Here is a 19,767-nt window from a genome sequence, read left to right as displayed (position 1 = left end):
GGAGACTAGCAGTTGCCGGTTTCTGAGAGGAAAGAAAGGCAATGGGGACCACGTAGGTGGAGCAAAATATCCTCTTCCTCCCGGATAAAGACCACCCCATCTGAGGAAAAGGATCAAACAATAAAGTAATTCGGATGGAAAGGGAAAGGGGAGAGGAAGTCTAAGTGGATAGGGCAGGCTATTAGGGAAAGTGTAATATAAATGCTAACGAGTCCTATAATAAAGGAAATTCAGTTAATAGTCTGGAACTAAAACAGACCACAGCCCCAACAACTTAAGGGTTGGGGTTTACTAGGAGAGGGGAAAGTAAAAGCTACAAAAGTATTATTTCACTGGGACAAAGGGTGGAAATATGGAGATAGAGCAGGAGGCCGGGAGAGCAACTTTTCATGGGGGAAACATTTGGTAGCTTGTTTTCAAATAGCAGTAGAGAAATATGTGTTTGTTTCTTAAAGTAAATGGAAATGTATAACTAATGGTATAGTAGAACCTCAAAATTAAGAGAAGAAATGCAATTACTCATCCCTGAACAAACTAGCAAAAACAACAAAAAAATGGAAACCATAGTTTAAGATGCTTTATATTATGTATTTGATACATGATACTGTTAAAAAGAAAATTCAACTGAGTAAATGTAAAGATCTAATTGGCTTGATGCAACAATTCATGAATTGGGCAGCATCCCATACAGCAAAGAGAAGGGAGCTCCCTCAGGGTCTGCCTCAGGGGCAGAGAGCCTCCTTCCTCAAGGCCGTGTCCTTCCTGGGGCAGCCCTGCCCATGACACAGCCTGTCCATTTCAGCCTAAGGGGGACAAGTCATGGGAGCAGTGCTTGCTTCAAGGCTCCATGCTGAGTTCCTGAGGCCTCCAGGGTCTTGCTTGACTTCTCCCTCTGCCCGATTCTTCTTCTCCAACCTTCCTGTCTCAAGTATCAATTCCCTGAAAAACATCCTGCTCCCCATACTCTGTCTCAGCATCTGCTTCCAGAAAACTTAGCCTGTGATTCCACGTGTTCTGAGACTGTGAGGAACTTGGCCAGTTTCCACCATTGAAAGCATCAAGTGCAGAGGATTTAAAGGTTTTTTCCTCTCAAGAAACAACGTAGATGTCCCAGCTCTCCTGTGCCAGCCCTCTTTTTGACCAATCCCATTTCTAAAACCCAAGTGCATGTGAGTGTCTACAGGTTCAAGACACTGAACAGAAATCAAATCCCTCCCCACTACTGTTCACTCAGCTCCAGTTGCCCAGTGTTTTTGTAAGATGGAACAAGACAGGTCTGTCATCAACTTTTGGTCCAGGAGAAGTAAGACGTCCTTGGCCTCGCAGGTTGAACGGAGCAAGGAGGACACAGCGTGTAGACCTGCCACATGTTACTTCTCTTCTGATGAACTTTTATTGAACCCACAATTAAGCAATAGCCATGGTGGGTTTCTAAGTAACAAGCAATGGCAGTTTGGCCCAAAGTTAATAATGATCGTGTGTTTTAATCATTGAAGGGCTCTTGATCATTTATCACTGGTTAGAAAGATCGTATCCTACACTTCTGTGCAACTATCACTGTAATAACAATTTAAAATTAGACAGTCAATAATTAAATTTTAAGATACTTATCTAAATTAGTACTATGGATTAAGTTTTAATATAATAGATACTAAAAATTGTCAAATTTTAAGGGCATTAGAATTTGGTATCTGCTATCCTATAAGATGTACTATTTTTGTAAATACTTCATCCCAAACCCCAGTTCTTCAAGTTAATTAACTACTGCTGAAGTGATCAGACTTATTTTGCAAAAATTCAATTTCTGCGTTTTCAGAGGCTTTGACCATATGGTCTGTGAAGTACAATACTTTTTAAATTAATTTGTGTCTGTGATAAATGTGTCTTCCTATTTTACTACTAGAAAAATATACCAGTGGGGCGCCTGGGTAGTGCAGTCATTAAGCGTCTGCCTTCGGCTCAGGGCGTCATCCCGGCATTCCGGGATCGAATCCCACATCGGGCTCCTCCGCTGCGAGCCCGCTTCTTCCTTTCCCACTCCCCTGCTGTGTTCCCTCTCTTGCTGGCTGTCTCTCTGTCAAAATAAATAAATAAAATCTTAAAAAAAAAAAAAAAAAGAAAAATATACCAGTGATCCTATTTTTGCTGTTCTGTCTGGCACAGCTTGTGTGGGTTGGGTTCCAGGCAAACTAAATTATTGGGTGAATTCAAATAGACATTTAAAAATATATATACACACACATGTGCGCACACACACACATATACACACACTTCTCTTAGAATAAGAGACACTGACTGACGGACGAGAATTTTCTTTGGAAAGAAGCCTTTCTTTTCTACTGCCAGCCTTCTATTCTTCCAATCTGGTCTCAAACACACAAGAACAGTCATTCACACACAAAATTACTATTAATAAGTGCAGAGCTTTAATATCTGGTATACAAATCCCGACAAGTGATTTGTTTATTTTGTTTCAAACCTCATAGGGACTGAACATCTCCTTTGGCATAACCCTGCATTTCCTCAGGAAAATGCAATGCAAAATAGCTAAGAAATAACTGAAAAATCAATCAAACAAACAAACCAACCCTCAGGATTTCTCTGCTCCTCTGAAATGACAAAAGGAAGGCGGTGCTGATTTCATCTTTTGGATACTAAGCGAAATCAAGGGACTGCAGAATGATTTGAGATCATTGTTTTACTCTATGTGGTTTCCCAGGAGAGGAAGACACTGTACCATGAGCATAGCTCATGGCAGATGAGGACCAGTTGGAGGCTTGGGATGGTTTACACCCCTAAGCCTCATCTAAACAGGCCACGTGGGAGTGGCAGGAACCTGAGGATCATGGTGGGCTTTCAGTGCTGGAGATCACCAGAGCCAATTATGTACATTTCTTCCAACCCCATGTTCAGAGACCTCATTGTTAGTGGTTTAGAATTGGCCAAGGTGGGTGTGTTTACACCACAGAAATTGGCAAACACTATCAATCATGGATTTTTCAAGGTGAGCTGGTTATCACCATCACACCACTGACTTTGGGGATCCAATCCTGAGAGTTTTGGGGTGGATGATTTTAGGGGTGATCAGAGTTCTGAAGAACAAAGCATGAGCAGTTTCTGGAGTTGTTGAAGATAATAGGTAATGAAAACTCTACCATGTTTCAAAATCATGATGTTGTAGATCTTCAGGATAATGCAAATGAAAAGAAGAATTTTTGATTCTAAGCTTCATTATATCTTTTGGTGTAAACTTATGTCCTAAAACATAACCATGCAGCAACCTAAACCATGGAGAATAACTAAAAGATACTAAAATTATCCTTGACAATCAGGAGCCAATCTATACTTCGCTTTGGTTTGAAAATTTTAAGGTCAATCATGTATTCTTTCACCTTCTAAGAGAAACATAGGATTAAGACACATGGATGGACCAAGGTGTAAATGTTGAAGGATCATCTCTAGGAATCTAAAAAAAAATCAAGAGGGAAGATAATTAATAAAATGTTATATATGAAAAACTTGTAATTCAGAAGAAAAATTATTTTTTTTTAAAAAGAACAAGCCAATGTCCATTTTATTCTTATCAAAAATATATAGTTTTCCTATTCCTTTCAATCCTTGAGTCATAAATCTCTTTATCCTCATAAACTTCTTATGTTTGGGATAAGATGCATCTTATTCAGAAGCCCTGTTACTTTCAAAAGCATAAAGTGAAATCTAACTTTATACTAGACCTTCAGTTAGGGCTGCAGTAAGCAGTTCAATATAGGAATAGTTTCTTATGTTGGTTCTAGACATATTTTCAGCAGCTGGAAAATGAAACTGTGTTCTATTAGTGTGTCATTACAAGGCATATCAAAGAGTGCCCAGTGACTTTGATATTTTAATTTAAATTATTTTTACTAGTTTGCTTAACAAATACTTTCTGAATAATTGACCAGATCAGATATCTATTTCATCTAATTTAGTTATTAAGGTGAAGTTAGCTACCACGTGGATTTGCTACTAGCACTGGCTCAATTGAGTCAGCTTTTCTTTGGGGTCTGAAACAAGCCATCATTTGAAGAGGTCCACTCACTTTGCAGTTGCTTTAAAGTATATAGGTAGTAGCAGGTAGAGGCAGAGTGAGAATTTTCATTGGAAAAGATGAACCTGCCCTGGGATTTTGTCATGGTTACCAAATCCATACCAAGAACCTGAAAGTCCACGTAAGTGGTGATTACCAGAGACCTCTCCTCACCACCCTTACCATGTCAGTAAACTGATCCATACAAGTCATCCTAATAAACTCAGGAGTTGCTGGGCTATTCAGGGTGAAGGTCTTGGTCAGCCCCCTCTCTTTGCGGGCAGCAGTCACTGCATCAAATATGGCGAACAACACGGAGGATCCCAAGAACATTCCAGCCTCACCCAACCCCTGAGAGGAGGGTAAAAGTCTGTCAGAAATGCATGGTTCTGTTAGGACTAATTTGTGTATACACACACACACACACACACACACACACACACTCACTCACTCACTCACTCACCTCTTCTGGCTGTATAATCATTAGACTGGAGTATGTCTGAATTGCCAGAACCGAATTCCCCCCATGCTGATTTGTGTGTGGGGTCCTCCTCAAAGTAGCTCATGAAAATGCCCCAGGACATCAGGATAGTGGGGCAGCTAAAACCTCCTGCTCCTCTGCTCAGGTAAAGTCCTAAAAACCAAGGCCCTTGGTGCCCTCTAGAATATTCCACTTTGGGCTCCAGACCATTTTTGTTTAACTCAAAACCCAAACAAAACCACCACAATCGTTGTAGCTGAGCCTGAAAGACAGTGAGGTGGTTGACTCTAAAGAGTGAATTGTTGAAGTTGCATGTGTGCTATCTTCCCTGGTGTGTGCTGGATGTTTCTGAATTAATAGTGTAGTGGCATCATATTTTGAATGATTCACCAATGCATCTTTGTGCTGATTTTTCTTCTTTCTTTCTTCAAAGTAATCTGGTCTGTGGTCTGTGGTTAGGGCCTTAGTGGAGAATTGGCCTTTATCTCTAAGCAAATAAAGCTTATCGCTGGCTTTGATTTTTACTCTAAAGCAAATGTAGAAGGAGAGGTAGAGCTGGTAGAAGGAGGGGTTTCCTCTGAAGAGGAGGAGGGGGGCAGAAATGTCCTATCTGGAGCACACTGGCAGGGATGTGGCTAGACCCTAAAAGGCAGGATTGTACGCTGTGTCAGGATGGTCTTTAGAGATGGTCCTGGTGCAGACGTAGAGATAGAGGCCATTCAGACAGGAAGTCCTGCTTTCCTCCCGATCTCGACCTACTTTTAAGAAGGACAGGCAATTTCCTGAAAAATCTAAGGTTAGCCTGCCATCTGTCTGGCCAGATGTGGGCTCAGAATAGAACTTAAATTGGGGGAAGTTGTGTTTTTTTTGTGCACTTGTGTTCAAGAACCTCACCATAGGTCTTTAAGAGCCAATTAGAGCCCATATGCTCCAGGGAACATAGGGTCAATACCTCTTATATCAGCAGCTATTAACAGCTCAGAGCAAATAGTGAGAAACTTGTTTGAAAGACTATTCCAATTTGGGGAGGTGTGGAGAGAGGCAGATAAACAAGAAAGAATTGAGTCTGGAGGACATTCGAGAAGGGTGCAGAAAAGAAAGTTCTGGGCTGGTGAAATTTGCTTACAATTTCAGTTTTATCTCATGATGGCACTTAGCCTAACGACCCAAGATGTTTGACTCTTCCTTGACCTTTCTTGTTTGATTAAATTTGTTTCATGATCTCTCTCATGAGTGAAGAGTCTACTCGGTCTTCTGAAGTCAGTGAGCACCACTCTGCCATGAATTTGCTTTTCTTTTCCCCTTTCCTGTTGGGATTTTTAATTCAAAGGAGTAAACAAACTCAGGGGACTCTTTCATTATTTCTTGAAAGAGTAGGTTGTAATAGACTAAACTATGCTCCCTCAAAATTCATATGCTGAAGTCCTAACCCCCTACTTCAGACTGTGACCATATTTGGAGATAAGGTCTTTAAAGAGGTGAAGTTAAATTAAAATGAGGTCTTTAGGGTGGGCCCTAATCCAATATGATTGGTGTCTTTATAAGAAAAGGAAATTAGGACATACAGAGAGAGACATCAGACGTGCACACAGAGGGGATGGCCATGGGAGGACATGGTGAGAAGGCGGCCATCTGCAAGCCAAAGAGAGGCCTTGGAAGAAATCAAACCTTGATCTCGGACTCCTAGTCTCCAGAACTGTGAGAAAATATATCCCTGTTGTTTAGGCCACGTAGTGTGTGGTACTTTGTTATGGTAGCCCTACAAACTAATATAGAGGTCTTGCGTTCTTACCTTGGAGGAATAGATGGCTGTGGGATTTTGGGAACGCACCAAAGTGACATAGAACTCTTCTGGTATCTCAGTGACAGTTGGGATTTTGTAGTCATCTGGACTTCTAGAGTAGAGAACACCTTCTGGGGAATATTTCAGTTCCTCTATGGTATAGAATCCCATGCCTTGGATAAATGCTCCTTCAATCTACAGGCAAGAATTTCGCAGTTCGTAAGTATATGATATTGATTGAATAAATATTCCAATGTGACTGAAAATGGTGCTCCGAACCGTAACGAGTCATTCTTGACAGCCTGGGGTGGACTTACAAAGGGTCCTGCAGGGTCTGGTGCTTGCCATCCTGCCTGGCCTCATCCCTAGTTCTTCTTGCCCAGGTGACCCACTTGCCAGGTACCAGACACTTGACAAGTTCCGGGTAATTCTCAAGCCCACCAGATTTCATTCAGACCTTCAAGTCTTTGTATTGCAGTTTCTCCTGACTCTCTTCACTGCTCCCTACCTCAGGTTTTCCCCCTGGAGAATTCCTATTTATTCTTCAAGTTCCTGCCTATTTGGAGCCTTTTGGATCCTCCTACCACCTCCTGGGTGGATTTAGAAACTACTTCCTCCAGTAGTTTCTTGAACACATTCCCCCATCATGGTGGCTCTCGGAGGGTATTTTCCTTGTTCACATCTCCCATCTTGCTCTTTCTCATGTTTATGAGCATTTTGAGGCCTTGGCCTTCTTGTTTTCTGTTACTAGCACGGGGCCTGGTACATGGGTTCTTAATAAATGTCTGTTGAATTAGATGAAAAAGAAGCTAACATTAAAGGAACATGAACTAGAATAAATGGAACACTGTAGGTTATTATAATATCTGGATTTCTTTACTTCCCTTTATAAATTACCATGTAGAGTAGATAATGTTAAACAAGATGGGATTGAAAAAACTTATATTAAATTAAATATTTTTTATTAAAAGTCATGATGAGTTCTATTTACAAACTAATATGCCCTAGGGAATAGGTTTAAGGGGTGTCTGCCTGGAGGTTAAAGAATTGAGGGAGAGTCACAGTTTGCATTTTATTGGAAATGTAAAATTAAGGAATAAGGTATACAAATCTGAATTCTGTATTTGGATACTTCCAAATGCTTATCCCTAAAGTAAAAGATCGAGGTCAAGAGATCAAGTCTAACATACTTCTAGTTTTCTTTCCTTTTCCAATGAGACAAATGTAGGGTTTTCTGGATCATGGCATCTCCCTTTCTGCCTTTGCTTAAACAATAAAGAGGCAGAAAGGAGCTGGGAGGAGGGATAGGAAAGGGAAGGGGAGGCGAGGACTGGGTGAGCTGTGGTTCTCAAACTTTACAGGCTTAAGATGAATTTCAGGTGCAGGCTAAACGTGCCAGTTTCTGTCTCAGCCCAGCAAAGTTAAGATGGAACAAGTTTAAGCCTGGACTGAATTCCTGGGTTCAGGAATCCATGTTTCCAATAAACACTTATAAATACTTCTGTTGCAGAGTCTGAGAACCACATTTTGAGAAGCACAGAGGGATCAATAAAATTGTTCCTTATAAAGCCCAATGGCTAACCCAGATAAACCAATCTCTTAGGGTGCTGGGAAGCTGTTGGCAGTCGAAAGTACCATGGGTCTGTCAGGTGTGATGCCAAGCTTCTCCACTGCTCCAGCATGCTACTCAGGTGGACCCCAGGGACCAGCTGCCCTGCCTCACCTGGGGGGTGGTTAGTAGGTCTGGGGTGGGCTCATGTGGCCCCTCCACTGGCTCCACCTTCAGTAACAAGACTAGAAAAAAGCAAAGCTACACCAACAGCTGGAAATATTTTAACTCAAAGTTTAAAAAGACTTTCGGTGCATTAATTTTATTGTTTGTGAGATCAAAATCAGAATTAAATTCTGCAGGAGGCTAAAAATTATGTTTAAGTATATCTTTTTCTTTTATATTTCCTTAAATTGCAGTCTGTTTAAATTTAATATGAATCCTAATGTAACTTTATTATTTTGTATTTATATAGTGTTCCCTCATTATGAACATATTAATTTTCATGAAGAAAAATTAGAAGGCACGGAGAATTATAAAGCAGGATAAGCCACACATATTCCTGCCATACAGAGACAATGATTGTTAACTTTTTCTTGAATTTTTGTCCAATATTTTATCTATTTGTGTGTGTGTGTGCGTGTGTAAAATATATAATATATATTGCCGAGTACTTGCACCAGGTATAAACAACATTTGGAGGATTCTGGGAAATACTTTTCTGAATGGAACTGACCAAAAGTTCCTGTGGTCAGAGGGTCCTGGTATTACGCACCTGTCCAATGTCCAGGGCTGGGTTTATGCTGAAAGCAGCATCCATGAAGATGTCAGTTCTAAGGAGCTGTTACAAGAGAAAATATATAGTGGAAAATATGATTTATTTAAAATAGATCTTTACTAAAATTATATATCTGTCCCTGGTTCTTCCAGCTGGAGGACCAAGTTGATTGTCATGAACAACACGGAAAACACGTCAATGTTTGTGTTTACACTATGCAGATGGTGAACACAAATGTTGCTCTTTACCTTATGAGCCCCAGTCAGACAGTCAACTTCAACCTCAGAACAGGATGCTCCATAAACATAATATGGATAGGGGTCACCTTTCTCCTTCTCCCAGTCCATATACGTCTGGTAGCCTCTGAGAAGAGAAACCAGCAGTGAAAAGGAAGGGCCCTTTCCCCAGTGGTGGTCTCATCGCTCACTGTACTGTGGGGCCTGGAGATGAACGGAGCACCCTCCCCATGGCTGCCGTCCTCCCTCCCCTTCTTCGGCAAGGGGTGTGTGTGATCAGAATCGTAGTAGTTGCAGCGCAGACGCGGGGAGAAGCCCCACTGATGTCTGACCTCTACCCTCCGGAGGGCAGTTACTGGACTGGGTCCGAGTGTGTGTAAATAGCTGCGGGTCCCTCCTGGTGGAGTCCCTAGGCCTCCCCGCCATGACCCAGGCCTGAGGGTGACAGTGGGGACCCGGCAGAGCTCCCGGGCTCTCCGGGCATCTGTTCAGACTGATGAGTGCACACCATCTCTGCCCAGCTGTAATCTAACCCAAAGTAAAAATGTCCTTTACTTGAAATATCCAGTAGTTGAGAGACTGATGGATTCTTCAAAGGCTTTTGCAATCTGGAAGAGATGATAGGTTACCAAAGAAATATAAATTTAGGGAAAGTAATGAAAAATACCTTTCCTCTCTTGTTTGGAGCAAGCTTACTACTTGTATTCACCTCAGTCGAGATGTACACCTTGTACAAGGCACGGGTCATGCTTTTCAAGAGGGATGTACAGGGGCAGCTGCTAGCTATGCTCTGAGGCCCTCTATTTTTTGGGTTGCACAGTGTAGAGTTTATTATTTTTTAACGCTTTTTGGGTTTTTAAATTAAAGAGGGGGCTAGACCATACTCGTGTACTTTTGTATCTACACAGTTATGTACATATACACACGTGTTTATATGTGTATGTGTGTCTGTATACGTATGTACTTTTACTCTGCTTTTTTCCCAAATAATCTGACGGACTGTCCCAGTATATTAAGTCAGCTTCCTTACTGGATTAACCTGGGTGGGGCTGGGAATAAGAATACTAAAGATAATAATAATAGTAATAATAATAATAACTATTATTATTATTAAAAATAGAGTAATCCTTTGGTAGTAGGACTGCTATTATCTCTGCTGCTCTGGTGAGAAAACCAAGGTCCTGAGGCACTGAAGGTGAAACTTGTCTCCCAGAGCCAGTAGTGACAGAGCAGGGACAGTAACCCTAATGTGTGTTTTACTTTAGAGCCCATGCTGTTATCATTCTTTGTGAGAGATCAGGCTCTGAAATAAAGTCAAGTTTCAGTGAATCCAGACATTGCTTTTGCTTTTTTGGAAAAGCTGAAGTAAATGTTAATAAATGCTTTGTTTCTTGAATGGGCACCACCCATCAGCCCAGGCACTTAGGGCCATCGCCCAACTGGACATATCTGCCTTTTCCTGGCAGAGATAATAGAACACTCACCCAGTCCTCCCATCTTCCTTCAGGGTTTTTCCTGATGATTGGCTGAAGACGGGCCATAAGAATTTGGCAGGCATTCTAAAAATAAATATTTGAAATGACATCAGAAATTAAAGCACAGGAAATAGCAAAATGTTAAGTACTCAAATCAATTCAAATGGAATCTGTCAGTTTTGTGAACCTGCTTGCTAGTCCTCTAGGCAGGGTTTCTTAAAGTTGAGTAATGTAGGGAACCCCTCTGAAGGAAACAAATATTCTTATGGATCCTGCCGTGTTGACATCCATTATTTTTATTATAATGCTGTTTTAATACATGCTAATATAAAGCTAGTTGAGTCTCCTTAGAGTTATAGCTCTTTTGTACCTTTAAAGCAAAAATAAAATGACAAAGCACACAAACCAATCTACACACCAACAAAATTCAAAATAACAACATTAGTTTAGTTGGTTGATGATGTTGTTTCTCTGAAGCTAAATTGCTGCCTGGAAAGTGGCCATCTTGGCTGCTCTCGCCCACGTGCAGTGGAGTTGAGTGTGCCTGCTCCGTGCCAGCTGACAGAGCAATTTTCTCTCCATTCTTCTTATGTAAATTACCACTAGATTTTCATCTGCACTTTATACCTTGCCATCAGCGGCTCTTCACTGGGCAAGAAAAAACAGCTTTGACCTAGGAAGTCCATCTGTGCTGTTTTCTTGTTGCCTTGACACAAAGTATACTTCTTGGTCCCAAATGTGAGGTCAGAGGTCTCATGGCAACACGTCACTTATAAAGTGGTCATTCTGATGATGCCAAATGTGCTTTTCAAATTTTCAAAACATTATCAGTGAAACGAAAATAAGAAGGATCGAGGTGAAATCTTAGACCCTTGAGATTACACCTGCTGACTCCTTGTGTCAGTGGGCTCCAACTTGGCCTCCACCCTTAATTCAAACATGAATCTCTTCATGTCTGCCCTTACGTACTCATCACAGCCTCAGATCACCTCTCATGCCCCCTCTTAGTTTCTGCTCCTTCTTTTCTATCATCCCCTCTTTGGGAAGTGGTTTCTGGCTTCTCATGTGTTAGGGAGTTCCTTGGTTTTTTCTTTTTTTTAAAATTTATTTATTTTAAAGAGAAACAGAGAGAGCATGTGAGGGGAGGGGCAGAGGGAAAGAGAATCCTGAAGCAGACTCCCCACTGAGCAGGGAGCCTGACACGGGCCTCGATCCCAGGACCCTAAGATCATGACCAGAGCCAAGACTCAGCCTCCTAATCGACTGAGCCACCCAGGCACCCCAGAGATCCTTGTTTTCATAAATCTCTTTGCTGATTCATTCAGCTTTCAATCACCGACCTTCTTACAAATGGGTGCATTTCAAAAGAGGGTCACATCCAAGGCAAACCTAGGTCACAGGGTTCCTGCCTGCCCAAATATCAGGTATTTTTCTCCTAATTGTGTCCTGACCTTATACTCCTACACATAACTTTACACTCAGCAGTCTGACTGTCTTCTCTTTAAGAGAGTGAGATATTGCAGAGAACAATTTCATTCTTTTGTGACGTCCCGAACTCCTTTCTTTGTATGGAGAATTCTCTCATCTTATGTCCCTTGGTAGGGTCACCTCCCTCTACTGAAGTTCTAAATGCCAGATACAAATTTTCCAGTTTTTACATTACAGAAAAATTTAAAATACATAAAAGTAAAATAATGCACTAGCCCCCCTTATCCAGCTTCAAGAATAAACATTTACACCCTAATCTTACCCATCTACTGTCTTTCTTACTTCTTCTACCTTGCTCCCTTTTGCTTTCTCTGCTCCAGTCCCCCAGGCCTGCTGCAGCTTCTCAAGCATAGTAAGCTAGCTCCCTCTGCTCCCAAATACCTGCATGGCTTCTTTTCTTGCTGTGTTCACAACCTGGCTCAAGGACTGATTGATTGATTGACTGCTTGAATGTAAGCTCTATGAGATCAGGCTCTTTGGACTTAGTCCTGTTTCACTTAGTGCTTTACCTACCCTTAGTGCTTATACTACTTAGCACATGGTAGGCCCTCAGTAAATGTTCGTTAAATCAATATGGAATCAACAAAATAAGTGTGAAGAAGTCACACAAATTTATGACTTTTTATGATGATTTTTCATTATAAAATATAAAAATATTTCTAAAAACACTGTTTCCTTTTTTTAATCTTTTTTTTTTAAATTTTTATAGTATGTCTGCTTTATCAATGCCTGAGACTATGCCTAGCCATGCATTGGGTGTCTTTGTGCCACCTGTGTTTGCAAGACAACTAGAATCTAGATAAAAGGTGAAAAATGGACTCAGTCACCTACGTGTTTTAACCAAATGAGAATCTCCCAGACTGTTTTTCTTGGGTGCTGATTCTATAGATATTAGGAGGGGTTTTATTAATGAAAATGTTTTCATGGTTAAGCAAGCTTGGGAAAAACAGTGAAACAAAGTTAAAGAGGTTTCTATACTGCAGGAGTTGTCAGAGCATTTATTATGATAATATGCATCATAAGTCTCTATGAGCGGGATGTAGTATGCAACATTTTCCAAACTTGTTGACTACAGAATCCTTTTTTTCCACTGAGAGCGTCATGGGACCACTGTTCCAAGGAACATACTTTGGGAATCACGGTTCACATGATATATGGGCATATTCAACAGGCTGAAATCTCTTTAAATCAAGGTGTTTGTCTTTCGTGGGTCCCTAATGGTCAGTCAGTGGTTTTCTGGAGGTTGGAGGGTGGGGAGAAGGGAGGTGGTGGTGGTGGCTTTGTTGCATGATCTCTGCAAGCCACCCAATGATTCTACGAGATGGGTGGTAGTTAGGTGAAATTTTACAGAAGAGGAAACTGATCCTTAGAGAGGTAAAAGACAGGTCAACCCCTTCCTGGAATGAGGATGTCCTGTTAGTGATGCACTTACTCTGCACTTCTCCGGTGTGCTGGGGTGAGGTCAGGGAGAGATTCTCTCATCTAACACAAAGGGAGGTTGCTGAAGGTTGCAGGTTTCATATGCAACCAAACATTAATTACAAAAAACAGCCCAGGACAGCAGAAAGAGCACCAGATGGGAGCCCCAGAAAACTGGACTTGGAGTCTTGGCTCTGCAGGTAATTAGCTGAATGTTCTGCAATCAGCCACTTGACTTCTCTTGGACTGTTTCATCTTCCATAAAAGAAGGGGTGGGACAAGGTCTCCTCCAGCACTATCACTGAGTGAGAACTGAAAGACAGGCACCTGTACAGCCTTCCCGTTGATGTCTGCTCCCATCGACGCCGCCGTGAAGCTAGCATTGGGCACTGTGATGGTGCTTGTTTCAGACAGGTGTATATATGACTGGGGGATGTTCAGTTCTCGACTAGCCACCTGTCAGAAGCAGAAGAAGAATATTCTTTGTTCATCGACTTTAAGCATTCCCCCCAAATTAAAAACATTTTAATTCTTGTTTTGAACGGAATATAAAACCTGACTGTCCTATTGGCACAAACATTTAAGACAGCATCTTAATATTCTCTGTTCATTGACTTTAAGCATTCCCCCCAAATTAAAAACATTTTAATTGTTTTGAACGGAATATAAAACCTGACTGTCCTATTGGCACAAACCTATAAGACAGGGTTTCATATGTAGATTATGAGTTTGCAGCAACCAAAGAAACTTTTTGCGCTTGCTTTTATACCAGTTTCATAAGGAGCCATACGGCAGTATGGTCACTCTGGGACATGTAGTTTAGTAGGACACATGCAGTAGGCAAGGCTGAGGCCTGATCTTACTGTTTGACCTTCATCTTCTGTGATTTACAGATAATTTAGCAGATTATGGTTCTTTTGTGGGACATTTTGCAGGCATAAGGATTTTGTTGTAAAGAAGCAAGATACGTTAAAAGAAGGCCCTGTGGATTTTTGTAATTTCCTAATTCCAAGCACTCTATTAAATAATATTATTTCCTGAAGGAAAGTGTCTTCTCCCTATTTCTCATTGGGTGAGCAGCTTTGTCTCCTCCCCCTGCCCCATACACACATACCTGCTCCCACAATTTGATTCAGGTATCATATTCAACACATTCTTATTTAATATTAAAAAAAGAAGGAAAAATTTCCTATTGCAAATAATCTCTTGCTCTTTAATAAGTATTAGAAACACTTCTTTGAATTAGTACACGGAATGGCCAGTCATGTGGAGTTCCTAAGTAGATTGTGAATTCTATGAACATAATTTCTCATCCTTTTAAACACATCAATTTTTAATTGAAGATCTGAATTAACACTGTATTGCTTTGAGCAGGTGCCACAAAGCTGAAAAGTATTTTATCTTTGAAAACCAGAATCACACTTGTCAGAAGACCTGATTCTTTTTGTTCAGGAAGAATAATATCACATATTTCCTCGGTTCCAACACTCACTTCCTTCACCCCCCTACAGTCTGCATTCCTGAAATCAAGATGAGTCTTACAGTTGATCCGTGCATGTAGCGTGATGGTATTTCTCCTGCTCAACAGGAAAAAGGCTGCTAAACTGACTGTAAGGTGCTATACTTTGTTACAGTGGAGATGATGGGCACTTATCTCACCTGAATCATTTTGGTGTGAAGACCTTGTCCCATTTCACAGCCACCATGAGTCACCAGGACGGAGCCATCAAGGTAGATATGGACTAGAGCAGCTGCCTGGGGGAAATAATTACACAGTTTGGAAAATAACAAGGCCAAATGTTGCTGAGAGTTTAGCTGAGGTTGCCAGATGAACGGTTTTGCTTGATTGAGCCCATCTCTCACTGTTTATACTGGAGAAGAAAGCCTTCACAGGTAGCGACAAACAACCCCTGTCAATAAACCCCAGACTTGAAAGCCATCAATGTCAATGTATGAATGGTGGCTCATCTCCCCTCCTACCAGTCTCTGGCCTTCTGGGGCCTTGTGTGATTGCTTTGAGGCCACTCCAAAGCCCCACCTTGTACGATAGTTTATTATTCTTCTCTCCAAAACAGGGAAATTAATTTTAAAGCAAATAGAACCTGTATGAGTAAATTTCCAGGCACAAACTGCCTTGGAAACTAGAGGAGCTGGAAGAACCTTGAGATGTTTTAATGGTTTCCAAATGCTGCTGACATTCAGGATAATGGTAGGGAAAAGGATGGGTCTCATTCTGGAAATTCCAACTTAGTAGAAGTTTGGAGGTAGAGCCTAAGCACCCATTTTTTAAACTCCCAGGTGATTTTGAAGATTGGCCAGGTTTGGGATCCACCGATTTTGTCCAAATTTTCACTTTGCACATGGGGGAGTAGAAGCCTGGGGAGGAGGAGAATGGCCAAACCCAGGTGCTTAGCTTGTGGCAGAGTCAGGACTGGAACCGACAACTCCTAAACCTAAGCCCAGTGTCCTCCACACCTATGCCAGGCTGTCTCCTTCAAACTCACTGCTGCTGTCTTTCTCTGGGGCTGACTCTTCCAGTGGAAGAATCCACAGCCTGTGCAAGTGGCTCCAGGGACCAGGCCATAGGAGGAAGGAGGCTGGTCTACGTTAGGTGGTTTGCAAGTTGCTGGAATTTTTCTTTACAGCAATTCCTCTCTCATGCTAGTGCATGTGGCCCAGCACCCTGCAGGTGCCCCCTTGGGACCTCGACCCCTGTGCTGATGCCCATGCCCCTGCTACCAAGCACGGAAAATATCAACTAATTTAGCTATGCTGGTCTCCTGAGTCTGAGGCTGTATCTCAGGGCTGTCACGTTCTCTACAAGAACTTTTAAACTTTGTGTTTTCGCCTAATGATAATCTAACAAGAGTAATAGATAACCACTTAACAGTGGGTATTGCCACATGCTTTCAGAGCCCATGTTAGATTTTATGTTGATGATTGTACAACCACCAAGTAGGGCTATTTTAATTAATGGGGCATATTAGAGGCAAGAGGTGGGACAGTGAGTCAGCACACCGTACGTAGGCATTTAGGACAAAGATTTCAAAATGCCTTGTACAGCAGCAACAGCCGGCACTACCATCATTTTGTGAGCAAGCACTTAGTTTTAAAGAAGCCACATCTTCTACTATGTTAAGTTAATGTTATTATTTTCTTACTGGCATTTGTGATACTATTTTTATTTAATTTCCAATTTTGTTTGTATTTTATAAAGACATAAGAGCTAGAAGAAGCTTATTCCTTGTTTTGAGGTTATTCACAGTTAAATAACATCAAAATAAGTAATTTAAGTGATCACAGAGTCCACAGAAGCTTTCCTTTAAAGGGGGTCTGTGTGTTATTCTAGCTTGAGAAGCACCCCCGGGGGAAAGACAGCAGCGGCTCCAAGCCGTGCAGTGCTCCTGGCCTTCCCCTCTCGCCCTCTCATTTTGCTTTCTGCCTTGTTAGTGGACGCCAAGGAAGGGTGTGTATGGAAGATAATCTGGTGAGAGGCATTCATACCATGAAGGGGGCCTGTATTCTTTCCTTGGCATAGGTTTGTTAAGGGGACATTTCAGATGGGGATAGAAGCAAAAAATAAGACAGAATCAGAAGCAGAGCCCCATGAAACACTGTTCAAGGTGAAACCTAAAACAAGGCACAGCAGTCACGGAGCTTTCACATAGTAACCCCAAGTTCCTGCGTGAATGGGGTGGCTCTGTCTGTTCTCGTGTGTTTTTGAAAGCTCTGTCTTCAGATGACCCCACTGCTGCCACTAAGAATTTAGGAAAGAGAGAAAGAGATCCTCTTATTTCTCCCAATTCTCTCATGGATTTGAAATTAGACCTCATTCCCCAATGCTCGTGTTTGGGGCCCTGCCCAAGGTCAGACCCCTCAAACTAGACTTTACCCATTGATCACTCCGAGTCCCTGCTACCGTGTCACACCTGATCTGCCCTGATACCTGTGGTCTCCCACGCTTGCCTAAACCTGCTTTGTTCCCTGCTGTAGGAATCGCCCCGCTTTCTTCTTTCCCCGCAGGAGGCCATCCCTAGTTGCAAAGATTGCCATTTTCAGACAGCCAGTCATGTGGAAAAGGGCTTCTGGTGAGAAGACAGACACCTCTCTCAACCTCACCTGATTGTAGTAGGCCACAGGGAACCCAACGGTAAATTTCATGGGGACCACGGCAAGCCCCCTCTTCTTCCAGTAGTTCTTTTTGTTAAATTCCTCTGCAGCCAGTTTCCTAGCAGAGAATGAAGATTTCTCCAGACATTCTTTCCAGCATCTTCGCAATGGCTCTGGATTAAATGTCTGCTTGTAGGCTGTTGTGCTAATTCTCTTATACATGTTTATTTCTTTAACCTGAAAGACAATAAAATGGATTTTAAGGACATATCCTTACTCCATTAGTGGGGCATGGGTTTTTGCTATATACCTGATATGAAGAAAGTCTTTCTAAAAAAGGAAACCATTTAAATGTCTGTAAATATGCAAGTGCAAGAGTACATGTAAAAACATCACAGTAACAGCAATAACCACAATAACAGCAGAAACTACTGGTGAACACTTCATCTGCTCCAGGCTGTAGGCTAAGTGTCTTATCTCAGTTAACTTCACCATGACCCTGAGAAATAGCAGGTACCAACTATTATGAACCCTGCCACAAATTTTGTTAGTGGTGAGACAAAATTCTCCCCACTCAAAATTATTCTACCCCTACACAACATTTCCTTATTCTTAACTGTTCAAATTAGCTCCTTAACATCTGCAGCCATGGTAGAATGTCTGCACAAATGGCAATCATTTCATTCTCCGTGTTCATGCTCTTAGGTGGCTTCGCCCTCACTCTGGGATTGGCCATGTGACTTGCTTTGGCCCATGGGACAATATAGACCAATACAGACCAACACAGGCAGACACTTGAGGGCTTGCCACACTCCTGCCACTCTTGGGAAGTCTGTGATCACCACCACGAGAACTAACTTGGGCTAGTCTACTGGAGGATGAGACTCTGGAGGTGAAGTGGACATGACCCTTCTCAGCTGAGATGTCCCCCAGACTAATTGGCCCAGTGACCACCAGGCACATAAACGAAGCTGTCTTAGACCATAAAACTCCAGTTGAGCTGGCTCAGACCAGAAGAGCTACCTAGCTGATCCTGAGAACCAGAAGAAATACTTTCTGTTATTTTAGTCCATTTAATTTTGTGGTTGACTTGTTATATACCAAAAGCTAACTAATACACAGATGGTGTACTTTATTTCTTTGAATCTACTTAGAAGCTGATATAATGCTATATGTACGCACTCAAGATATATCTGAACCAATGCTGTTTTGTTAGGGGGTGCTGACTTATTACCTCTTCAGGGGATAAGTTACATTGCGATGCCACAGCAGCCATGTAAGCTTCTGCCACCACTGCAGCCTCAGGGAAGCCATATCCTCGGAAGGCTGTGTTGGATGGCAAATTTGTTTTGCAGGGCCTACCCCGGCACCGGAAATTAGGAATATAATATGCATTGTCAGATTTCAGCACGATGAACTCTGTTACCTGAATTAAAGCAAAACAAAACAACACTTCACATCTATCAAATATTCAAAACCACTTAACCAAATTTTTTCTCTAACTAGAACCCTTCATAGAATTTATCTACTTTGCATGACAAATATTCATGCCAATAAAGTGTGACACATACAGCTCAACTGGTAGCCTCTGGGAAAGGCATATTTCTTACCGACTCAGACTCATCAGGAGTGCATCCACCGTTGATATAATATTCAACATCAGCAGCTTTGATCACACCGTTGTTCATGAATCCAATCTACAAAGTGATATAAGTAAAACCACTTTCTCGATACAACCATGTCAGTACACAAACACATGTAATCACAGTTGTCAGTCTACCTAACTTATGAAAATGGTTTGACGTAATAGTCACCAGAGGGACACTGAGGCTGATGCCCAAGTTGACTAGGATTCCAAGAAAGTTCTGGTCAGTTGTAGGCAGCATCCAAATATTCCTCTCCTGTCGGTTGGTTGGTTATCACTGAACAATGTTTTAGGCAATTTCCTAAAATTTTTGATCTCACTCACTTTGTATTTTCCGAGGAGTGGGTGGCGGCCAGCAGTTATCAGCATGTCATCACCACGCTCTAGAATAAACCGGATTGGGCGGCCAGTCCTATAGGAAATGACTCTATTAATATGCTGGATGCTTTATAAATTGTAGAAACAAAGAGATGGGGAAGGGGGCTTGAAATAATCAGGCTTAGTGGTTTTCAGGGGGGGAAGTCACATGCTTTAAACAACATTTCAGAAGTTTGTGGGGGACATTAAAATAAACATGGTTCCTATTATTATCCTGGTTTTATCATGACTGAGAATTTATATATTGAAATGCTACATTATTTCATTTTAAGTTACTTTCATTTAAAATTTTTTATATAACATTAGGGGATTGTATGATTATTTTGCAATTATGTGTATAAGTAGGTTATATTGTTATG

General features: G+C 41.6%; 1 protein-coding gene across 1 annotated transcript in view; it reads right to left on the bottom strand.

Annotated features, from left to right (window-relative positions):
• Positions 1-3,232: 3,232 nt before the first annotated feature.
• LOC113250607 (aldehyde oxidase 4-like) overlaps positions 3,233-19,767 on the bottom strand; it is a 55,221-nt gene continuing 38,686 nt past the window's right edge. Inside the window, exons 23-35 of the mRNA XM_026492227.4 lie at positions 19,355-19,442; positions 18,996-19,082; positions 18,620-18,811; positions 17,395-17,622; positions 14,935-15,030; positions 13,603-13,731; positions 10,378-10,452; positions 9,449-9,501; positions 8,906-9,020; positions 8,655-8,720; positions 6,340-6,525; positions 4,250-4,417; positions 3,233-3,466 (exon numbers count right to left, since the gene is read on the bottom strand). Of these exons, the coding sequence (XP_026348012.4) occupies positions 3,413-3,466; positions 4,250-4,417; positions 6,340-6,525; positions 8,655-8,720; positions 8,906-9,020; positions 9,449-9,501; positions 10,378-10,452; positions 13,603-13,731; positions 14,935-15,030; positions 17,395-17,622; positions 18,620-18,811; positions 18,996-19,082; positions 19,355-19,442 (1,537 nt within the window). The 3' untranslated portion in view covers positions 3,233-3,412. The remainder of the gene's footprint in view (positions 3,467-4,249; positions 4,418-6,339; positions 6,526-8,654; positions 8,721-8,905; positions 9,021-9,448; positions 9,502-10,377; positions 10,453-13,602; positions 13,732-14,934; positions 15,031-17,394; positions 17,623-18,619; positions 18,812-18,995; positions 19,083-19,354; positions 19,443-19,767) is intronic.

The sequence above is a fragment of the Ursus arctos genome, unplaced genomic scaffold (assembly GCF_023065955.2).
Source record: "Ursus arctos isolate Adak ecotype North America unplaced genomic scaffold, UrsArc2.0 scaffold_1, whole genome shotgun sequence".
Lineage (NCBI taxonomy): Eukaryota > Metazoa > Chordata > Mammalia > Carnivora > Ursidae > Ursus > Ursus arctos.
Note: the sequence above shows the minus strand (reverse complement) of the source record. Positions and strands in the feature narration are given on the sequence as shown.